At 45.0% G+C, this 25,642-nt stretch overlaps 1 protein-coding gene across 2 annotated transcripts in view; it reads right to left on the reverse strand.

Annotated features, from left to right (window-relative positions):
• Window positions 1–25,642, reverse strand: part of HMCN2 (hemicentin 2) — a 112,111-nt gene that overhangs the window by 81,218 nt on the left and 5,251 nt on the right. The window contains exons 1-10 of one of the 2 annotated variants that reach the window (XM_040406462.1): window positions 19,176–19,203; window positions 12,836–12,906; window positions 12,595–12,753; window positions 11,627–11,749; window positions 8,158–8,329; window positions 7,723–7,829; window positions 4,068–4,188; window positions 3,238–3,501; window positions 2,281–2,425; window positions 1,764–1,885 (exon numbers count right to left, since the gene is read on the reverse strand). In XM_040406462.1, coding sequence (XP_040262396.1) covers window positions 1,764–1,885; window positions 2,281–2,425; window positions 3,238–3,501; window positions 4,068–4,188; window positions 7,723–7,829; window positions 8,158–8,329; window positions 11,627–11,749; window positions 12,595–12,753; window positions 12,836–12,906; window positions 19,176–19,188 — 1,297 coding nt within the window. In that variant the 5' untranslated portion in view covers window positions 19,189–19,203. Of the gene's footprint in view, window positions 1–1,763; window positions 1,886–2,280; window positions 2,426–3,237; window positions 3,502–4,067; window positions 4,189–7,722; window positions 7,830–8,157; window positions 8,330–11,626; window positions 11,750–12,594; window positions 12,754–12,835; window positions 12,907–19,175; window positions 19,204–25,642 lie in introns of those variants that run through there. The other variant, XM_040406461.1, reaches the window with a different exon arrangement.

Below are 25,642 nucleotides of genomic sequence, written 5' to 3' on the forward strand. Positions count from 1 at the left end.
TTCCTTGACAGTGACCTCCTCAGGGGCCCGCCCCCTTAACAGTGACCTCACTGTTAAGGCAGTAGGGTACTGTGGGGTCACTGTTAAGGCAGCGGGGTACTGTGGAGCAGTGATGGCCAGTTCGCAGTGTTCGTCCGATGAAGGCTGTTCTCGGAACTGCCTGCTCCCGGTGACCGCATGTGTTTCAGAGCGGCTCGCGGTTGAGGCACAGGTAAGGACTTACCTCTGCATCGCCGGACTTGGGAGTGAAGATGGCAGATCACATGTGTTCGTCGGCGAACACGGCGAACTGGCCATCACTGCTCCACAGTACCCCGCTGCCTTAACAGTGACCTCCACAGTACCCTGCTGCCTTAACAGTGACCCCACAGTGCCCTGCTGCCGTAACAGTGACCTCCACAGCAGCCTGCCCGCTTAACAGTAACATCCACAGTGAACGCCCTTTTAACAGTGACCTCCACAGTGTCCGCCCTTTAACAGCGACCTCCACAGCAGCCTGCCCGCTTAACAGTAACATCCACAGTGAACGCCCTTTTAACAGTGACCTTCACAGCACCCTGCCCCTTTAATGCTAGGGCTACACAACGACATGTGTCGTGCGACATTTTGTCGCAACAATTTTTATAATCATAGGCTATGGTGTCGCACTGCGACATGTGACATACTGCGACACAATAGTTTCAAAAAATCCATCCATGATGGTTTTTTCTGCGACTGTCGCATTGCAGTCACAGCATGTCACCATAGACTATCATTATAAAAATTGTCGTGCGACATCAATGTCGCGCGACACATGTAGCAGTGTAGTTGTGCCCTATGTGTCGTGCGACTTATTGTCGCATCACACATGTCGTCGTGTAGCCCTAGCCTAAAGCTGACTTACAGTAGTGAAGAAAAATGGCTGTGTTGTTATGGAAACCTGGAGTAAAACTGTGTGTATGTGGAGACTAAGGGCCTGCAAGCTTCTATTGGCTGATAAGGGTCATGTGACCGTTTGTATGGAAGTTGGGCTATGAAGAGAAAAACTTGCAGGCTTGTATTGGCTAATGCAGGAAATTTTTGGGGAATATCTCAGGAATGGTACGTCCTAGAGAGCTGAGACCCCCACAAGATTTCTTTCCAGGTAGCAAGGGATGTGTATACTAAGTTTCGTTAAAAAAGATGGTTGCGTTTTTGAGTTTTCGAGGAACATACATATATACGTCCTTCTTTATATATATAGATTCTACTGTTTCTTAGGGCTCATGCACACAAACGTATCTTTTGTCCGATTCGCATCTTTTGCAGGTCAGATGCAGACCCGTTCTCACACACTGTGTACTGTTTGCATCCGTTTGTCAATTCCGTGGCATCTTCAAAAATATAGAATATGTCCTATACTTGTCCGCATTCCGGACAAGGATAGGACTGTTGTATTATGACCCGGACGTTCCATTCCGCAAAATCCGGAATGCACAGCGGCCTGTATCCGTGTTTTGCAGATCCACAATTTGCTGAAAGCAAAACAGGCAACGGTCGTGTGCATGATCCCTTACACAGAAGTGACAGTTACTGGGTGACAACTACTAAAGGCTGACATTGCATAAGTTCTGGGTGTTGTCACTGAGGTTTCTATTCATGTGCAGTTAGAACGCCACTTGCCACCTCTCTATTACTGCTCTGTGTGGGTAAGTCTTCACTGCAGTTCTGGAATTACATTCATTAACTAGTAAGATCATGCTGCACAGTGCCAGACAGAAGCAATAATATTCTTCTCTGCTTACCTGCAATGGACACTTGGGTCTGAGCAAATCCTGCCCCTGCATTACTGATGGCTGTACACTGGTAAATGCCTTCATGGCGAGCGGATGCAGATGTGATCTCAAAGGTGGCGTTGCTCGATTCCCTAATGGTTACAAAACCCATGCAGGTAAATCAGTCTCACAGCAAATTATGAAAACCACTGGTTGTCCAGATGCACTGTACATTGGGAGCCATGTATCAAGCGAGAAGAAGCCCAAGACGTACATATCAGCTGCTATGGGCTTGTGAAAAGTTTAATCGGACAAACTTGGCTTGCATGGATCCAGCCTTCACAGCAACATTAGCAAACATGTAAGGTAGAAACAGCCAGAGTGTCATGCTGCACTACAAGGCGGTGTAATGGAATGGAATGTAAACATGACTCATGTTTTGTAAGTCATATTTTTCAGATGCAATCTCTCCAGTTTTCTGGCATGCAAACACTGATACAAAGATAAATGAACCCCAATGTCCTCACTAATAAGAAATTATACTTACGCGAAGAGCAGCTCTTCGCCGAGCCTCTCCCCATCCCTGGAGAACCGCACTCTGAATGGAATGTCACTAAGAACTAAGCACGTAATGGTGAGCGCCCTCTGGTGGTAGCCCTGGATAAGTGGCGCCATTGTCACTGCAGGAACATCTGCAAAGAAGGGAAGAATTTCCAAGTCATAATCTAAATAAAGGAAAAAAGGCAGAAATTAAATATATGAACCCCCAGACTGTCGTTACTAGGGCTTGTACACACAGCGGATTTTGTGACTATTTCTGCACCAAAATCCACGTGGAGTCCACATGGTTCTCAATGGTAATCCATGCTGCTGTCCATCCATACAGCCGTGGATGGACGTATGTCTCTTTTAGGCACAGTTTCCATATTAACACCGCTGGAACCTGTGGTAGGTGTTTGCACATGGATGAGGCCCCTGCAAAATGTAAAACCGTAACAGACACCCATGGGCCAGTCTCGGATTTCTGCGATGGATTATGGTTTTCTAGTAGTTTGGCCAACAGTTCTATTTGTGGGATGATCTACAGGTGAAACTTGAAAAATTAGAATATTGTGCAAAGTTTATTTATTTCAGTAATGCAACTTAAAAGGTGAAACTAACATATGAGACTCATTAGATGCAAAGCGAGATATTTCAAGCCTTTATTTGTTATAATTTGGATGATTATGGCTTACAGCTTATGAAACCCCAAAGTCTCAATTTTGAGGTCCCCTTTGCTCAGGGGGGTATGGATTAATTAGCCGACTAGAGTGTGACACTTTGAGCCGAGAATATTCAACCATTTCACAAAATTCAAATTTAAAGCTGCATTAATGCAATTCCTTTTAATTTGCATTACTGAAATAAATGGACTTTTGCATGATATTCTAATTTTTCAAGTTTCACCTGTATATGTAAGGGAGCAGGTCCAATTTAATAGGTTTTCTTGGTGTTTGGGGCTCACCCGGTATGATGCTGGTGTACGCCACATTGGAGAGCCTCTGGAACTTGTACCCATTGTGGTCGGTTCCATTGACTTTCATGAAGAAACTTCCCTTGGGCGACTGGAATAGAGGCACCGTCCATAGCTGTTTGCTGCGCTTGTATGGTAAACGTTCTGCCGGAAGAGAGAAGTAGGATTCTCCGGACACTCGCAGCAGGTCCAGATGGTTCACATGTCCCGGAGGAGTGAGGCCCGAGCAGTTAATGAGGGCTGAGATGGGGATTCCTGAAAAATAGATGAAGCAGGAAATAATACATAAAACAGGCGTCTAATACAAGGAAAACTACGTCATGCAGAGGAAATAGTTCTGTATACAGGGCTAGCCTAATGGTACTACTTACCAGGTAATGAGTGTAATTGGGTAAATAAAACAGTTAATATTCTTCATGACATGAAGTTTGCATCTTAGGATCACAGTGAGATATATTTTGTCCCATTTAATGTTGACGAAAAGCCTTTCCAGTTCTCAGATTCTGCAATCTATCATGTATTATACTCCAGAGCGGCACTTGCTATTCTGCTGGAGCAGTCACTATGTACATACATTACTTATCCTGTACTGATCCTGAGTTACATCCTGTATTATACTCCAGAGCTGCGCTCACTATTCTGCTTGTTGATAGATAATTACAGTCGCACTGGGCTCACTGTCTTCTTTGTATAGTCTTGTATTGTATGGTTTTCTCTGTACTTATATTACGTTTTTATTACCGCCTTGTACTGCACCATGCACTAGGCCTGCACAGAGGTGCACTATACATGATATGTCTGTAGGACCTGATTTTCATTACCTCTTATTGGCCGCTCAATGACTTTCAGAGGGTCTACAATGGCTGTGGTGGAGAAAGCAGCACGGAAATCCAAGGTGCTGACCCCAGTGACCCTGACTGTGTGACGCCCGCTGCTGCCGATCTGCAACACATATGGAAAGATATAAGTGACCAGCCTGTTGAAACTGGTGAATTACAGCTCCTTCAAAAGCTGAACCTGCATCTGTACAGGAACAGCAACCACTGGCCACCTACTGGGGGATATTCTCACGCAGCAGATTTACTGTAGAAAATTCTGCCACTAAAAATCAGTTTACTGTTGTAGGCTATTGTGGCGTATTCTCATGTCATGTGTGAATGTGCCCTTATTTACCCCTCTTTCCAAAACATATGATACAAAAAGGATATTAAAGGCAAATTTACTAACAAGATTGCACCCAGACTGTCTATGTTTAGGCCAGGATTGGTAAATGTGCCCCATAGTGTCACACTGAGCCCGGATTATTGTAATTTCATATTTAAAGGCAAAAACTGAAATATTCAGAGACAACATGTTCTGAATAACTTTATTAGTCCACTGTGTGTCGTAATCTGAACAAAGCTTCCCTTGAAATTCCAAATCAGTCCCATCTGCTACGTTCCCGCCGTGCAAACAAATTGCAGCAAGGGAGAAACATGGCAGATCAACGGGAATGATCAGAACGAAGGAAATCAAAGTAAACTGCAAAACAAAAAAGTGCAGAGAATGAGAAGAAGGGCACGAGGGGTAAATGAGGGGAAGACTCGGCGCGTCTGTGTGAGGTAGATGACGCAAGCCTGTCCGCTGTGCAGCTTCATTAGGGTAACGAGCTCCTTCTCGCAATGTTTGGGGGGAAGTGACAGAGAGAAATGGAACAAAACCAAGTAACAATAAACTAAGTCACAAGCTGAAGCTATTCCAGACATCAAAGGAGCGGCCGGGAGGGAGGAGATCCTCGCACCTTCCACAGCCCCCAGTCTAGAATCAGCGGGGGGAGGAACAACATTATATACTGAAAATATTGTAAATTCTTGGATTAAATAAAAATCATGCCCAAATCTAATCTAATATAAAATTGGGTTAGATGAATGATTACCTAATAAGCGCTAATTTCAAAGCGAATGTTCTTTTAATGGACTATTCAGAATATGAAAAGGGTGATTTACATGACGTTAGTTGTAAATGAAGCGTTCACGCTTCCTCCAGCAAATTAGCTTTACTTCCTAGGCAAGATACAATTTTGGCGGCTTTCCAAGCTGCCGACTGACATTGAGCATCGGTCCCACTATCAGATACAGCGTAAAAACAGCCACGCGACTAAATTTTGGAGAATAGCGACTATATAACAGCTAAAATAGTCGCAAGTCTGTTAGTAAATGTGCCTCATGAACAGTAGATTACTATTTTTTATTTTTCTACTGCCCTCTGTTCAACCGCTGTCAGCACTCAGATCTGCATTAAAAGACATTGTCAGGACTGCTGTGCATGCGCTTATGAGTCCTCTCTATTATGCTAGCAAAGTCCAGACTGTGTTTTATAGTGCAGATATAAACCCTGACAGCAAAGTAACTGGGGGGAGGCAGGAAAATAAAAAATTGTGATCTGGACTCCTTATGTGCAGTACAACTATGTATTACTGTAGATAATAGTCCAAGATCATGGCGACAGATTCCCATGAAAATGCAATGTTATAGAGCAGGAGGAGCTGAGCAGATTGATGTATAGTTTTTGTAGGTAAAGATTCAGTTGTATTTTATTCATTTAAATTCCTACTCATTCTGGGCTTTGAAATCACGAAGAGCGGTCCTATCGTTGATTGACAGCCTACCCTCTATTGCTCGGTATTCAGAGATAGCTGTCAGTCACTGATAGGACCGCCTCATGGACTTCAAAGCCCAGAATGAGCAGGAATTCTAATTAATAAAATACAACTTATGGTGGGTTCACATCTGCGTTCTAGATTCCGTTATAAAATGGTTATAACGGAAAATAACGGAATCCATAAGACGGAAGGACGGATCCGTTATGCTGCCCATAGACTTGTATTATGACGGAATGCAAAACGGAAGCCTTTAAAAGGCATTCCGTTTTGCTTTCCATCTTAATAGAAGTCTATGGGGAAGCATAACAGATCCGCCTGGTTTCTGTTATGCAGAACTGAGAAAAAAGTCCTGTCGACAGGACTTTGTTTTCTGTCTTGCATAACGGGACCCAGACGGATCCGTTATGCTTCCCCATAGACTTCTATTAAGACGGATCAAAACTGAATGCCTCTAAAGTCTTCCGTTTTGACTTCCGTCTTATGGATTCCGTTATTTTCCGTTATAACCATGTTATAACGGAAAGCTATAAGAGAATCCAGAACGCAGATGTGAAACCACCCTAATACTGAATCTGATCCTGCAAAATGATATATCAATCTGCTCAGCACCTCCTTCTCTATAACATGCTGCTGTCAGCTCAAACACCATGTTCAACGTGACAGGTTCCCTTTAAGCTGACTTTTCTTTATATTTAGTACTAAAACTGCTGAATATACATAAAATGGTGTGAAAAGTTTCAACATATTTTATCATAGTGTCATACTGGATGATACATTTATGGTTTCCTTTGTGTCAAAATTGTGCCTCAAAAAGTGAAATTTGTCACATCTTCAGCCACACCCTTTCTGCTACTCCACCTCCACTTTGCTGTTAAACCACATCCCCTCATCAGTCAAGGCGCAATGGATTATTATTAATTAGGTGTAAAATCGGTGTGATATTATGCACCAGAAATGTACCAAATTTTGGGGCATTTTATGACAAAGAAATCACATTGGTAAATGTGGGACAATGTTTTTGAAAAAAGGTGCTCATTTCTCTGAGGTCATTTCCATGAGCAGGGCAGTAAGGCTAGGTCTACACGACGACATTTGTCGCGTGACATTTTGTCGCACCAATGTCGCGTGACAATCTTTCTAATGATAGTCTATGGTGTCGCACTGCGACATGCTGCAACTGCGACTGTCGCGTCGCAGAAGCAGCATGTCGCATTGCGACACCTTAGACTATCATTAGAAAGATTGTCTAGCGACATTGGTGCGACAAAATGTCACGCGACAAATGTTGCAGTGTAGTTGTGCCCTATCTGTCGCAAGACTTATTGTCGTCGTGTAGACCTAGTCTAAAGCTGACCAGAGACATATGGCCATCATAGAGATCCCTGATTTCTTCATGGTCGGTTCAGCTGAACAGGTTGTAAATCTTTGTCCTGACCTCATTCTGCTCTCAGCGGATACATTTATGTTCTGTCTAGACAATCTTCTGTACCCTAACACACTGACACATTGTACCAAACTATGAGGACAGAATATTTTGTTGCTCATGTGTCTCACAGGACTGTCCGGACTAGATAGATTGTAACAAGACTGGATACATTGTAACAAGATCTCATCTGTGTGAGCAGGACTACCTCTGGAGGGGAGGTAAAGACAGCATGTTTTTATCAGCTGCAAGCGAGCAGAGATCTTAACAAAATAGTGCAAAATTGAAACACGTAACACAAATTATAAAGTAATGATGACCTATACAACTGTTTTAGCCCTGCTTGTATGGGGACCTCTTGAGCTCTCGCGCGGGGGCAACACGCAAGGGAACACAGTGGAGGGTACGTTACCTTAATGACCCATATTCCAGACACAGTCGGCTTCAGTCCCAACACAAGAGCTGAATTAGGGATCCTGAGCAGCTCCTCCAGCCCCTGGCTAACGGAGAGCACTTTTCCTGCCAGGAGAGAAATTAGGGGTCAGTTCTGTCTCTGTGCAGTGATAGCCGCCAAGTACACAATGAAGATTACAGCAGGAGAGGCCAGACGGGAACATGGAGCCCTGGGGGAAGCCTCCAATCAGGAAATGTCACTGTTATGTTTCTAAAGTAACTATGATAAGAAAAGCGTGGATAATAAAATACAGAAAAGGGATCAGAAAGAGAAATTCCTGCCATCGTCCCTCCCTCAGCCCTAAGGATTTATTCACACAAGCAGGTCTTGATGCATTTTTGTTCAACTGTTAAGATAGACAAGCCACGAATGAGAATCGGGGAAGGGACTCACCAGTGGGGTCGGTGACCTCAATAAGGGGCTCGGGGCCGCTCAGAGAGATGGTCACCTCTTTAAGGCTTGGGTCAAATGGTATCTCCCACTGTCTCTCCCCTGACGACTCGTGATCCGTGGACAATAGATGGACCTTGGACGCCTGGATCGCTTCCTCCACCCACTTCAGCACCTGGGAAAGCAGAAAACATTATAATAATACCTACTAAATAATAATAATAAAGCATATGTAGTGCACCAGCAGAGTGACCACATCCATCAAGAGCACAGTCATAAAGAGAGTGACCACATATATGAAGAGAGTGAACACATTCTTCAAGAGTGACCACATCCATCAAGAGAGTGACCACGTATATCAAGAGAGTGACCACAGACATCAAGAGAGTGACCACAGACATCAAGAGAGTGACCACAGCCATCAAGAAAGTGACCACATCCATCAAGAGAGTGACCACAGACATCAAGAGAGTGACCACAGACATCCAGAGAGTGACCACAGACATCCAGAGAGTGACCACAGACATCCAGAGAGTGACCACAGACATCCAGAGAGTGACCACAGACATCCAGAGAGTGACCACACCCATCAAGACAGTGACCACATATATCAAGAGAGAGTGACCACAGCCATCAAGAGAGAGTGACCACATCCATCAAGAGAGTGACCACAGACATCCAGAGAGTGACCACATCCATCAAAAGTGACCACACCCATCAAAAGAGTGACCACACCCATCAAGACCGTGACCACAGCCATCAAGACAGTGACCACATCCATCAAGACAGTGACCACATCCATCAAGACAGTGACCACAGCCATCAAAACAGTGACCACAGCCATCAAGACAGTGACCACATCCAGAGAGTGACCATATTAATCCAGAGAGTGACCACATATATCAAGAGAGTGACCATATCAATCAAGAAAGTGACCACACAGCCATCAAGACAGTGACCACATCCATCAAGACAGTGACCACAGCCATCAAGGGCGTGACTACATATATCAGTAGAGAGACCACATCCATAAAGAGAGTGACCACAGCCATCAAGAAAGTGACCATAGCCATCAAGCGAGTGACCACATCCAACGGGAGAGAGATCACAGTCATCAGTAGAGAGATCACAGTCATCAGTAGAGAGATCACAGCCATCAGTAGAGAGATCACAGCCATCAGTAGAGAGATCACAGCTCAGCATTGACAATTATCTGCGTCCTATTGTGAAATGGACGGCTTATCATGAGCAAATAAAACACACAGGGTGCCATTACTTTTGCAACAACAGTGTGTTCTCCATTCATATACATAAAGAAAAGAGGAAAGTCATGGCGTGGCGCTCCGTAGTAGGGGGTGCGGATATGGTTACTCAGCACTATACTGTGACCGTGTGATGGAATTAGGGCACCATCTATAATTATAGCCATATGGGCGAACTGCGCCAGCAGGCCGGAGACACACAGGCTTCAGCTTTCCTTTTGTCATAAAAAGCAAACAGATGTGAGGCGGGCTGAGGGGGTGGAGGTGTTGTGGGGGCACAAAGCGCCTCTGTTTGTAGCATTTGGTCAAAGTAGATGCAGCGTAAAATAGCCCCTATGTCGTGTGACTTTGCAAACTTCAATGGGGCCGCAGTGACATTAGCGAAGCCTTGCGGTCACACAATAAGACCATTCAGAATGGCAGCATTGCCTCTGCCTTCACGACCTGTCCCGTGGACTGACTGTTAAAACTGAATTCTACCTAGATAACATGGCAGGGAGTCTATGAGCTGGGACCACGGCTGATTTCCAAACTGAATAGACCACTTGGCATGTTGAGAAGTTTCTGAAACTGGAAATATCTGCAAGCAAATGTTCTGATTGGGACCCCCTCTCTCACAGATCTACAAGCAACTCTGCGGGTGACTGGGGCCTATGAAGATATGCGAATGATGACATCCTGAGCTCTGCTACATCTCTGCCTCCAAAATCCCCAGCAAACAGGCTTACAGAGGATGCATTCACACTTTAGGCTGGAGCTAGTAATGTAATTTTCCTAGGTCATCCTCCAGGGTTAACGTCTCATGGAAACCAATTAACCTACAAGTATGGATTGTGAGAGGAAATGAAAGTGTCCGTGAGGAACAATTAGACTGGATGAGTGCGTTCAGAGTGGCTGGCAATTCAAATTATGGCTAATCAAGGTGTTAAAAGGGGTTCAAGGCTGGACAGACCATTTTTGGCTAATAGAGTCATCATGTCAGCAAGCCGATCCAGAGGTGGAAATGTGATGGGTCATATTCTGCACCAGTTTTTGATGAAGTTGTTGGAGTAAAAGCCAGAAGTGGATTCAGCAGCAGAAGTACTGGGGTCATTTATCAAACTGGTGTAAAGTAGAACTGGCTTAGTTGCCCATAGTAACCAATCAGATTCCACCTTTCATTTTGGACAGCTCCTTTGGAAAATGAAAGGTGGAATCTGATTGGTTGCTATGGGCCACTAAGCCAGTTCTACTTTACACCAGTTTGATAAATGACCCCATATATGTCTATTCTATATATTTCCCATTCCTTTTGAATCCATTCTGGCTTAAAGGGGTTTTCCGAGATTTTTTACTGATGGCTTATCCTCAGGATAGGTCATCAGTATCTGATCGGTGGGGGTCCAACAACTGGGACCCCACCGATCAGCTTTGAGAAGGTAGCAGCGATACGTTCCTTGTTCACGTGGCCTAGGAGCAGCTCAGCCTCATAGAAGTGAATGGGGCAGAGCACAATACCAAGCACGGCCACTATACAGTGTACGGCGCTGTACTCGGCGAGCAGGGAGAAGGCCGCGGTGCTAACAGCAGCACCGATGCCTTTTCCAAACAGCTGATCAGCGGGGGTCCCAGGTGTGGACCCCCACAATCAGATACCGATGACCTATCCAGAGGTGTGAGGTTTTATTTGTTTTTGGAGTTGTGATTTTAATTGCTCATCTAAACTCGTTGCAGCCCCTGCAGATCTGTCTGTGACAATTACATTAGATGCACGTCTTAACACGAAGCATTAATTAACAAGTGTTCACTTAGTCCGGAGTCTTCATAATAAATGGAAATTCTGCACAGATGTAACTAAATCCTTGGTAGCGGGTCATATGGCAGCAGGAATGATGTCTTCCAAAGATCCAAATCATCCAGGATCCTCATCTGTCTTCAGGGCTTCTATGTGCTCCACAGCATCTGCCACAAAAATGATGGGGGCGCTCTGAAAATGGGTGCACCTACATGGCCAGTGATGCACAAACATCATTAGCAACACATGGAGCCCCTGGAGATGAGGACCCAAGATGAAGAAGACCCTGCTACTCTGGATTTCCGATTATTAGGTAAATTTCATGGCTCTTCTGCACCGTAATGGGTTATCAGAATATCTGCTCCATCAGGTGTCAGGTAAGTAGACTTTTATTGTATTGTACCATATGGTAAAGCCTATGCACTGCTGGACTCACCTCATTAACTTGCTGCTTGTCCAAGTGGAATATTTGCCCAGAGCTGGTAGCTGCTATCTCTTCATATACACGATACCCTGGGTGGCTCCGATCACCACAATCTCCAGTCAGCACAAACACAACCTGCAAGACAATGGTAGAAAGAAGGTTTGATCCACAAGCGTGACTGCCCCTGAATGGTCCACTACCTGGACCAGCTGCACAGCAGATAGTCACAGCCTAAAAGACACTTGGCAATAGCTGTTACATCAGCAGCCAATGCCCGCCGCTCTCCTGGGCGGGCACCGCTTCACTTACCGTTCTTCCTCTCCGGCAGCCTGGATCTGTAGGCCTCCCTCTAATCCCTTGCAGTGTGCTCCTGCTGCCAGGGTCGTCGCTGCCTACTTCCTTCCAGCAAGGCCTCATCCCTGTGCCTGTAGGGATGTGCTCTGTCTCTTATAGCACCCTAATTCACCCCATCCTCTGGGTACTTAGGGCACCTTCCCCTATGGGAAGGTGCCTGAGCAATAGGTTGTCTAGATTGGTAGCTCCTGCAAAGATGTGCTGTATCCGTTTGTCTCTTTGTGTACTGACTTCAGCCCGATTTCTACACTCTGACCCTTTGCTGCCTGACCTGACCTGTGCCTGAATTCCATATTGCTGCCTGCCCTCGTACTCTGGCTACCCTGACCTCAACCTGTCCCTGACTATGCTGTAGCCTGATCCCTATGTGTCCTGCACCAATGTCTCTGATGCCTGTGGATCAGCTGTCAATCACACAGAGACTATTCCAAGAGGTAGCAGTCTGGTTGCTCCCCTGCACCGAAGTCCAGATCCCTGTATTTATAGGGGCTAAAGGGTGAATACCAGGGGACTGCCAGGATAAAGCCAGATCTGTGGGTTCCACACCCACTGCTTTAACAATTACATGGAGCAGGTGATCTCTGTGTCCTGCACTTAATAGTGCCTGCCCACCTATATGCACCAACCTGAGACTGTTTCAGCTGTAGTAACTGCAGAACCTCTTGCTTCTTCCTGAAATCCTTGGCCCGGGCGTCAGTGAAGACGTAGATGAAGGAGCCGGGCTGAGAGACCTCCACGGCTGTTTTAATAGCTCCCACGCTCATCTCGGGACAGTCGCCCCCGCCCTGCTCATTTGGAAGAAGAAGATTAGCTTTAACCCGTCTTGTGCTCACAATATTCTTATAATGAGAGAAACTGTTACTCTACCTGGACGTACAGCTCCTCCAATTCCATCTTGAATTTTTCTGGGTCTGTTGTAATGGTGACAGGTCCGATCTCTGCAAAGAGCAAAGAAAAATAAAATTTGCCGCCAAAATTTACAAACATGAATGCAACATTTCTGAGCACATCACATACAAGTTCTACGATGTGTGCAGATGGTAAATCTTATAAATGTGCGGCCTCAGCAAAAAAACAGGAGGAAAATTACTAAACCGGGTGTAAAAGCCCCATGAGGGCCACTACATGCACCCTTCACATGAAGGTTTGTCCACAGGACACTGTCCTCTCTGCTGTTCTTGTACGCCTATAACTCTGCCTTTACGCTCAGCTGATATTTTATGTACTTGAGCCCTCCAGGTGTCTTCTTCCAGTAAATATTCGGCACAGCTGATTTTCTATGAAAAGACCAGACATGCCAGTGCTAGGTATGTGAATGTTTTGCAAAAATCATGAGGCTCCCTCTAGGGTTTATATGTGGAACGCTATGTACATGAGGTCTGACCTACAGCACCTATGGGTCACCTTTGCAAACACCTTTTAAACAAGGTTCCTAAAGTTAAAGGGGATTCCCTCTCTAGTGCACATGTCCATACAGCAGCAGAATGGTCCTGCACGCTTGCCGTCCAGAGGAGCCTTCACTTACCACACTGTATCAAATTGTAAAAACTTTATTTGCCATTTGCATTCCAGATGTTTTAATAAACTCTTATTGAACCCTACAGGATCAGAATCCATAGTCAGATCGGCTGCCAAATGATATGAAATATGTGTTTTTAATACAAAGGTCTGAAACCGAGGAAGGAATTGATACCAATAAAGCTGGATGAGAACATGGCCAAAAGAGGACATTGCCCTGTGGTCCCCAACATTAGAAGACCTCCACTTCCATGTCCATCATAATCAGGTCTAGGAATTCATACAGGATTATTACTTGGGTGCTGTATGGCATTATTATTTGTCCACTACATGGCACTAATATGCTTTATGCAGTTATGCAATGAAACATATTAGTAGTTGCAGTAATATGCAGTTATAATATAGAAATGTCATGTGGCCACTTTATGATACTGATATTTAGCACTGGGTCTGGGACACAGTCTCCAATCAATCAGAGAAGGAGGAGTAATCCATTTGTGTGGTATATAAAGCATTTGTTTTTAGTACACTTTTGTATTGTCTTGAAGAAGGGCTCAATACCACAGCCCGAAACGCGTCACAATCTTTCTGTGTATCTCCATGTGACATTTTGTTGGATTTTTATACTACAAGCCGAATAAAGAAAACTTTTTATATGCTGAAGCTGGATTCAACCTCTCTTTTTGATATTTAGCACTGTATGACGGTACTATTTAGCCATTAAATATGCAAAATGACAAAAGATCCCAACAGACCCTGATCTGGCCCTGCTAAGAAAACACAAAGAAATATACTACACAAGACTATACAGACTTTGAATCTGCGAAAATGCTTGTACATGCCCTCATCATATCCCGCCTAGACTATACTGCAACACTCTCCTCTGTGGCCTTCCATCTAGCACTCTCACACCCCTCCAATCTATCCTCAACTCTGCTGCCCGACTAATCGACCTCTCACCCTATTACTCCTCTGCCTCTCCCCTCTGCCAATCCCTTTACTGGCTTCCCATCGCCCAGCGAATTCAATTCAAAGTACTAACAAATACATACAAGGCCGTCCATAACCTGTCCCCTCCCTACATCTCTGAGCTACTTTCCCGATACACCCCCACACGCACTCTCCGATCCTCACAAGACCTCCTTCTCTCCTCTTATCGCCTCTTCCCACAATCGCCTCCAGGATTTCTCCCGTGCATCCCCCATACTCTGGAACTCGCTACCCCAACATATCAGACTCTCACCTACAGTGGGATCCTTAAAAAGAAACCTGAAAACCTACCTCTTCAGACAAGCCTACAACCAGTGACCCTGCTGCCTCTATACCGCCACGACCAACTTCACCCGCACCTACTGTGTCCTTCTCCCATACCATGTAGATTGTAAGCCCTCACGGGCAGGGCCCTCTCTCCTTCTGTACTAGTCTGTAACCCGTCTTGTTCATGATTAGTGCAATTGTCTGTATTATGTATGTGACCGCTTATCATATGTACAGCGCTATGGAAGGAATGGCACTTTAATAATAAATAATAATAATAATATACAGAGCAAAGGAACATCTCTATAGAGGATCTATGCTATATGTCCCCTATCTATACAGAATCTGTACTATATACCCCCTGCCTATGTATATAATCTATATACCACTGCCTCCATAGAGGCTCTATGCTATATACCCCTGCCTCTATGCTATATACCCCTGCCTCTATAGAGGTTCTATGCTATATACCCCTGCCTCTATAGAGGTTCTATGCTATATACCCCTGCCTCTATAGAAGCTCTATGATATATACCCCTGCCTCTATGTTATAGACCTCTGCCTATAGAAGCTCTATGCTATATACCCCTGCCTCTATGTTATAGACCCCTGCCTCTATAGAGGCTCTATGCTATATACCCCTGCCTCTATGTTATAGACCCCTGCCTCTATAGAGGCTCTATGCTATATACTCCTGCCTCTATGTTATAGACCCCTGCCTTATAGAGGCTCTATGCTATATACCCCTGCCTCTATAGAGGCTCAATGCTATATACTCCTGCCTCTATGTTATAGACCCCTGCCTTATAGAGGCGCTATGCTATATACCCCTGCCTCTATAGAGGCTCTATGCTATATACCCCTGCCTCTATAGAGGTCCTATGCTATATACCCCTGCCTCTATAGAGGTTCTATGCTATATACCCCTGCCTCTATGTTATAGACCCCTGCCTCTATAGAGGCTCTATGCTATATACCCCTGCCTCTATGTTATAGACCCCTGCCTTATAGAGGCTCTATGCCAGGGGTGCACAACCTGCGGCCCACATGCGGCCCTTGATACCATTCCGTGTGGCCCCCCAACCATCTGGTAACAGACATGTATGCCTATGTCTTGTGGCTGCTCACATGCATTCTTCATGTATTTTGCCCATTAGATGGGAGTTCTAGAAGTGTAACTAGACATTAATTGTGTATACTCTGTGTTCAATAGGCCATAAATACAGTATTTCAGTTGGTAATGCCCCTTTAAATTTTATTTTCGGCCCTCATCATTGGTTCAGTCTGTCAATGTGGCCCCCAACCAGAAAAGGCTGTGCACCCCTGCTCTATGCTATATACACCTTCCTCTGTTATAGACCCCTGCCTCTATAGAGACTATGCTACATACCCCTGCCTCTGTTATATACTCCTGCCTCTATAGAGGCTCTATGCTATATAATCCTGCCTCTATAGAGGTTCTATGCTATATACCCCTGCCTCTATAGAGGTTCTATGCTATATACCCCTGCCTCTATAGAGGCTCTATGCTATATACCCCTGCCTCTATGTTATAGACCCCTGCCTCTATGCTATATACCCCTGCCTCTATGTTATAGACCCCTGCCTCTATAGAGGCTCTATGCTATATATCCCTGCCTCTATAGAGGCTCTATGCTATATATCCCTGCCTCTATGTTATATACCCCTGCCTCTATAGAACCTCTATGCTATATACCCCTGCCTCTACGTTATAGACCCCTGCCTCTATGCTATATACCCCTGCCTCTATGCTATAGACCCCTGCATCTATAGAACCTCTATGCTATATACCCCTGCCTCTACGTTATAGACCCCTGCCTCTATGCTATATACCCCTGCCTCTATGCTATAGACCCCTGCATCTATAGAGGCTCTATGCTATATACCCCTGCCTCTATGCTAAAGACCCCTGCCTCTATAGAGGTTCTAGGCTATATACCCCTGCTTCTATGTTATAGACCCCTGCCTCTATAGAGGCTCTATGCTATATATCCCTGCCTCTATGCTATATACCCCTGCCTCTATAGAACCTCTATGCTATATACCCCTGCCTCTACGTTATAGACCCCTGCCTCTATGCTATATACCCCTGCCTCTATGCTATAGACCCCTGCATCTATAGAGGCTCTATGCTATATACCCCTGCCTCTATGCTAAAGACCCCTGCCTCTATAGAGGTTCTATGCTATATACCCCTGCCTCTATGCTATAGACCCCTGCCTCTATGTTTTAGACCCCTGCCTCTAGAGGTTCTATGCTATATACCCCTGCTTCTATGTTATAGACCCCTGCCTCTATAGAGGCTCTATGCTATAGACCTCTGCCTCTATAGAAGCTCTATGATATAGACCCCTGCCTCTATGTTATAGACCCCTGCCTCTATAGAGGCTCTATGCTATACACCCCTGCCTCTATGCTATATACCCTTGCATCTATAGAGGCTCTATGCTATACACCCCTGCCTCTATGCTATATACCCCTGCCTCTATAGAGGATCTATGCTATATACCCGTGCCTCTATGCTAAAGACCCCTGCCTCTATAGAGGTTCTATGCTATATACCCCTGCCTCTATAGAAGCTCTATGCTATATACCCCTGCCTCTATGTTATAGACCCCTGCCTCTATGTTATAGACCCCTGCCTCTAGAGGTTCTATGCTATATACCCCTGCTTCTATGTTATAGACCCCTGCCTCTATAGAGGCTCTATGATATAGACCCCTGCCTCTATAGAATCTCTATGTTATAGACCCCTGCCTCTATAGAGGCTCTATGCTATACACCCCTGCCTCTATGCTATATACCCCTGCCTCTATAGAGGATCTATGCTATATACCCGTGCCTCTATGCTAAAGACCCCTGCCTCTATAGAGGTTCTATGCTATATACCCCTGCCTCTATAGAAGCTCTATGCTATATACCCCTGCCTCTATGGTATAGACCCCTGCCTCTAGAGGTTCTATGCTATATACCCCTGCTTCTATGTTATAGACCCCTGCCTCTATAGAGGCTCTATGATATAGACCCCTGCCTCTATAGAGTCTCTATGTTATAGACCCCTGCCTCTATAGAGGCTCTATGCTATATACCCCTGCCTCTATGCTATACACCCCTGCCTCTATGCTATATACCCCTGCCTCTATAGAGGCTCTATGCTATGTCGCTTACATGGTGCAGCGACTACACCTGGGCAGATGGTGTATTAGTATTAGTGTATTATTAGCATGGTACAAGCCATGTTACGGCGCCTCTTCCTGGGCTGAATACGTCATCCCTGGACCTGGGTCACCCAGCAGTGCAGCGTCCGGTCACACAGCCGTGTCCCCCGATGTCACCCTCACGTCTCCATGAAATCAGAATAATGTGCACTTAGCAGGCCGCGTCTAAGTGTTCAGTCACTAATGGTTTTTCTGCAGCATCTCACACGTCACTGCAGATATGAGTCACATATAAATGCCGTGTATTCAGGACACGTGGCTGTTCTACTTCATGTGGCCTTATATAAAGGGGAATACCTGCTGCAGAGGGATTAGTCAAGGGGAACTACCATTTCTAAGGGGGACAATTTTAATGGCCACAATAAAATTTTATGGAGTAGTTATGATATATCAACAGTATATATACAGTATACCATAAATGACTGATCGGTGGCTGGTCCACTGCTGTGGGTTTCACTTAATGGGAAAAGGGGGTCCTCTACTCCCCACTCCAATGAAGAGGAGACGAGGTAGTCACATGGGCATGTTGCTCTCTCCAAATTATTCTGGTTCATATAGCGAGGCCTGGGTAGTCGACCCCCTTCTATAATGTCCATATACCCTACTATGCTGGGAGCGAGTCTCAGGGTGACCACCTTACCCCTCCAAGGTCTGGCCCTGATAAGACAACCTCTTTGAATTAGCAGTCCGGCTAATACTGATGCCCTGTGCTATGCCTAATGTAGGACCTGAGGGTGCAGAGCATGACATAGGGAATCAGGTACAGGGTCCTTCAGTGCCCCCCATAACAGTGACAGCTTTATGGTCGGGGTCACACAGAACAGGCTATATAAGGCTCCAGGCTGTAGAATGGGTATTGTAAATTCAGTAAAAGGGTATTTATGGTTGCTTACATCCACAAACCACCCCAGTCCACAAGTTGCGGGTGGTATTGCAGTTTAGTCCCCTTATGTCAATGCAGCTGAAGTGCAATACCAGATGTAAACCATGATGTGCGGCTGATTCTGGAAGAAAGCAGCCATTTTTTCCCAAATACTGGAGGATCATTTAGAGACCTTGCAGGAGCCCTGAGCTGCATAGGGCCCATGTGCCTGCGCTGACATGGTCCTGATAATACCATTCTGATAGGCAATTGCTCATCATGCAACTCCCAGGCATCCAGAACACACCGCCCTAATCGCTCTGTTTCTTACCTCCTGGTCTCATGTAATACACATTCAGTTCACTTACTGACGATGTTCCCAGCTGGTTGCTGACAGTACAGTAGGGGCACACAATGACGGAGGGCACACCGCTGTGTAGTCAGGGCACAGCTCCTGATAACTGCCCGCACGCAGCATTATAACGGCAGATGTAGCAGAGACCAGAGCTGCATTGGGTTGGCTTGGTTTCTAGGATGCAGGAATATCAGGGGAAATGGACGGAACTGTAGTGAGAGCGGTGAACTCATAGGGCGGCCGCTCAGCGTGGGAGGTAGAGGCCAAGCTGAGGAAATAAAGCAAGACTAATCTCCTAAATCCATTCTGTCTACATTAATAATAGATGGGAAGTCTGTCCACAATAACACCGGGAATAAGGTGTATGCCCTATATACTGTGCACAAATAGAGATGCCATATAATGCCCATATCAATACTAACATCTAGTGCCCATATCAATACTAACATACAGTGCCTATACCAATACTAACATATAGTGCCCATATCAATACTAACATATAGTACCCATATCAATACTAACATCTAGTGCCCATATCAATACTAACAACTAGTGCCCATATCAATACTAACATCTAGTGCCCATATCAATACTAACATATAGTACCCATATCTATAGTAATATACAGTGCCCATATCCATACTAACATATAGTACCCATATCAATACTAACATATAGTGCCCATATCCATACTAACATATAGTGCCCATATCAATACTAACATATAGTGCCCATATCCATACTAACATACAGTGCCTATACCAATACTAACATACAGTGCCCATATCAATACTAACATCTAGTGCCCATATCAATACTAACATACAGTGCCTATACCAATACTAACATACAGTGCCCATACCAATACTAACATATAGTGCCTATACCAATACTAACATACAGTGCCCATATCAATACTAACATACAGTACCCATATCAATACTAACATACAGTGCCCATATCAATACTAACATATAGTGCCCATATCAATACTAACATATAGTGCCCATATCAATACTAACAACTAGTGCCCATATCAATACTAACATATAGTGCCCATATCAATACTAACATATAGTGCCCATATCAATACTAACATATAGTGCCCATATCAATACTAACATATAGCACCCATATCCATACTAACATATAGTGCCCATATCAATACTAACATACAGTGCCTATACCAATACTAACATACAGTGCCTATACCAATACTAACATATAGTGCCCATATCAATACTAACATACAGTGCCCATATCAATACTAAAATATAGTGCCTATACCAATACTAACATACAGTGCCCATATCAATACTAACATATAGTGCCTATACCAATACTAACATACAGTGCCCATATCAATACTAACATACAGTGCCTATTATGAGGGCACTAAAGGAGCAGCACTATTATGGGGCAATAAATGAGCGGCACTATCATGGGGGAAACCGTATTATGGGGGCAATAACGAAGCAGAACTATTATGGGGGGCACTAGGAGAGCAGCACTTTTATGAGTAGGGCACCAGACTGGTAGCAATATTATGAGGGGGCAGCACTATTATGTGGAGCACTAAGAGGGAAGTACTTATAAGGATGGCACTAAGGGGGAAGCACTATTATGGGGGGGGGGGGGGGGGGGCACAAAAGAGGCAGTACTATTATGGAGGGCACTAAAGGGTGGCACTGTTATGAGGGGGGCTAATATGAGGGGGCAGCACTATTATGAGGGGGCAGCATTATTTTGTAAAGCACTTTTATGAGGTGGCAGCACTATTATGAGGGGGCAGCAGTATTATGGAGGGGCACTATGCTGAAGTACTATGAGGGGGAAATATTATATGGAGCACTAAGGGGGCAGCACTTTTATAAGGGAGCAATGAGGGGAAAATATATGGAGCAATGAGGGGGTTTGACTGTGTGGGGACAGGAGACTGGACGGGACTGGGGGGATACACATGGTCATTGGGCGGAGTTAGACACGGCAACAAACTTGGACTTATCAAACGTTGGGAGGTAATTACATAGAGACCCCAGGCCGCCATTATACCAGTGTTAGCCCTCACTGCTCTGCCTGTGTATGTGCTGGTAAAGAAGCAAGAAGGCGAACTTCCCGCCGCCAGTAACTATGGAAACCTTCACCTCAGCAGCATCGGAACCGACCACAAGATGATCATGTGAGGGATACCGACCAATCAGAAGGCTCTATACTAGTGAGTGACAGGAGGGGGCGGAGCTTCTCTGTGAGCCATAATCTGTGAGGAAAAGTGGAGGCGACGCGATGTCAGGAGGATCCTGAGAGAAACTGCAGAGGAAAAGGGCGAGAACGAGGAGGGAAAGTGAGACATCACCTCAGATACAGGGATGAAGTGACTGCCCTGTACATTATATACATACAGACCCCGGGAGACTATTATACCGGCACTGACCTGTACATTATATACATACAGACCCCGGGAGACCATTATACCTGCACTGCCCTGTACATTATATACATACAGACCCTGGGAGACCATTATACCTGCACTGACCTGTACATTATATACATACAGACCCTGGGAGACCATTATACCTGCACTGACCTGTACATGATATACATACAGACCCCGGGAGACCATTATACCGGCACTGACCTGTACATTATATACATACAGACCCCGGGAGACCATTATACCTGCACTGACCTGTACATTATATACATACAGACCCTGGGAGACCATTATACCTGCACTGACCTGTACATGATATACATACAGACCCCGGGAGACCATTATACCGGCACTGACCTGTACATTATATACATACAGACACAGGGAGACCATTATACCTGCACTGACCTGTACATTATATACATACAGACCCCGGGAGACCATTATACCGGCACTGACCTGTACATTATATATACATACAGACCCCGGGAGACCATTATACCTGCACTGACCTGTACATTATATACATACAGACCCCGGGAGACCATTATACCTGCACTGACCTGTACATTATATACATACAGACACAGGGAGACCATTATACCTGCACTGACCTGTACATTATATACATACAGACCCCGGGAGACCATTATACCTGCACTGACCTGTACATTATATACATACAGACACAGGGAGACCATTATACCTGCACTGACCTGTACATTATATACATACAGACCCTGGGAGACCATTATACCTGCACTGACCTGTACATTATATACATACAGACCCCGGGAGACTATTATACCGGCACTGACCTGTACATTATATACATACAGACACAGGGAGACCATTATACCTGCACTGACCTGTACATTATATACATACAGACCCCGGGAGACCATTATACCTGCACTGACCTGTACATTATATACATACAGACACAGGGAGACCATTATACCTGCACTGACCTGTACATTATATACATACAGACCCTGGGAGACCATTATACCTGCACTGACCTGTACATTATATACATACAGACCCCGGGAGACTATTATACCGGCACTGACCTGTACATTATATACATACAGACACAGGGAGACCATTATACCTGCACTGACCTGTACATTATATACATACAGACCCCGGGAGACCATTATACCTGCACTGACCTGTACATTATATACATACAGACACAGGGAGACCATTATACCTGCACTGACCTGTACATTATATACATACAGACCCCAGGAGACCATTATACCTGCACTGACCTGTACACTATATACATACAGACCCCGGGAGACCATTATACCTGCACTGACCTGTACATTATATACATGAAGACCCCGGGAGACCATTATACCGGCACTGACCTGTACATTATATACATACAGACCCCGGGAGACCATTATACCGGCACTGACCTGTACATTATATACATACAGACCCCGGGAGACCATTATACCGGCACTGACCTGTACATTATATACATACAGACCCCGGGAGACCATTATACCTGCACTGACCTGTACATTATATACATACAGACACAGGGAGACCATTATACCTGCACTGACCTGTACATTATATACATACAGACACAGGGAGACCATTATACCGGCACTGACCTGTACATTATATACATACAGACACCGGGAGACCATTATACCGGCACTGACCTGTACATTATATACAGGGAAACCATTATACCTGCACTGACCTGTACATTATATACATACAGACCCCAGGAGAACATTATACCGGCACTGACCTGTACATTATATACATACAGACCCCAGGAGAACATTATACCGACACTGACCTGTACATTATATACATACAGACACAGGGAGACCATTATACCGGCACTGACCTGTACATTATATACATACAGACACCGGGAGACCATTATACCGGCACTGACCTGTACATTATATACAGGGAAACCATTATACCTGCACTGACCTGTACATTATATACATACAGACCCCAGGAGAACATTATACCGGCACTGACCTGTACATTATATACATACAGACCCCAGGAGACCATTATACCGGCACTGACCTGTACATTATATACATACAGACCCCGGGAGACCATTATACCTGCACTGACCTGTACATTATATACATACAGACCCCGGGATACTATTATACCTGCACTGACCTGTACATTATATACATACAGACACAGGGAGACCATTATACCTGCACTGACCTGTACATTATATACATACAGACACCGGGAGACCATTATACCGGCACTGACCTGTACATTATATACAGGGAAACCATTATACCTGCACTGACCTGTACATTATATACATACAGACCCCAGGAGAACATTATACCGGCACTGACCTGTACATTATATACAGTGAAACCATTATACCTGCACTGACCTGTACATTATATACATACAGACCCCAGGAGAACATTATACCGGCACTGACCTGTACATTATATACATACAGACCCCAGGAGAACATTATACCGGCACTGACCTGTACATTATATACAGGGAAACCATTATACCTGCACTGACCTGTACATTATATACATACAGACCCCAGGAGACCATTATACCTGCACTGACCTGTACATCATATACATACAGACCCCGGGCGACCATTATACCTGCACTGACCTGTACATTATATACATACAGACCCCAGGAGAACATTATACCGGCACTGACCAGTACATTATATACAGGGAAACCATTATACCTGCACTGACCTGTACATTATATACATGGAGACCATTATACCTGCTCTGACCTGTACATTATATATACATACAGACACCGGGAGACCATTATACCTGCACTGACCTGTACATTATATACATACAGACCCCGGGAGACCATTATACCGGCACTGACCTGTACATTATATACATACAGACACAGGGAGACCATTATACCGGCACTGACCTGTACATTATATACATACAAACCACAGGAGACCATTATACCTGCACTGACCTGTACATTATATACATACAGACCTCGGGAGACCATTATACCTGCACTGACCTGTACATTATATACATACAGACACAGGGAGACCATTATACCGGCACTGACCTGTACATTATATACATACAGACCCCGGGAGACCATTATACCTGCACTGACCTGTACATTATATACATACAAACCCCAGAAGACCCTTATACCTGCACTGACCTGTACATTATATACATACAGACCCCGGGAGACCATTATACGTGCACTGACCTGTACATTATATACATACAGACCCCGGGAGACCATTATACCTGCACTGACCTGTACATTATATACATACAGACCCCGGGAGACCATTATACCTGCACTGACCTGTACATTATATACATACAGACACTTGGAGTCGGCCGAGCTCATACATGTGTATGTATCAGTAGGAATAAATGTTAACCAAGCTCTTGTTAGGCTGACATCTGACACATAATGTGCACAGTGCCCAGATCCGCCTCCCCATAACAGTGCCATCCACAGATCCCCCATAACAGTGCCATCCACAGATCCCCCATACCAGTGCCATCCACAGATCCCCCATACCAGTGCCATCCACAGATCCCCCATAACAGTGCCATCCACAGATCCCCCATAACAGTGCCATCCACAGATCCCCCATAACAGTGCCATCCACAGATCCCCTCCATATCAGTGCCATCCACAGATCCCCCATAACAGTGCCATCCACAGATCCCCTCCATAACAGTGTCATCCACAGATCCCCCATAACAGTGCCATCCACAGATCCCCCATAACAGTGCCATCCACAGATCCCCCATAACAGTGCCATCCACAGATCCCCCATAACAGTGCCATCCACAGATCCCCCATAACAGTGCCATCCACAGATCCCCCATAACAGTGCCATCCACAGATCCCCCATAACAGTGCCATCCACAGATCCCCTCCATATCAGTGCCATCCACAGATCCCCCATAACAGTGCCATCCACAGATCCCCTCCATAACAGTGCCATCCACAG

This window comes from Bufo bufo, chromosome 8 (assembly GCF_905171765.1).
Source record: "Bufo bufo chromosome 8, aBufBuf1.1, whole genome shotgun sequence".
Taxonomy (NCBI): Eukaryota; Metazoa; Chordata; class Amphibia; order Anura; family Bufonidae; genus Bufo; species Bufo bufo.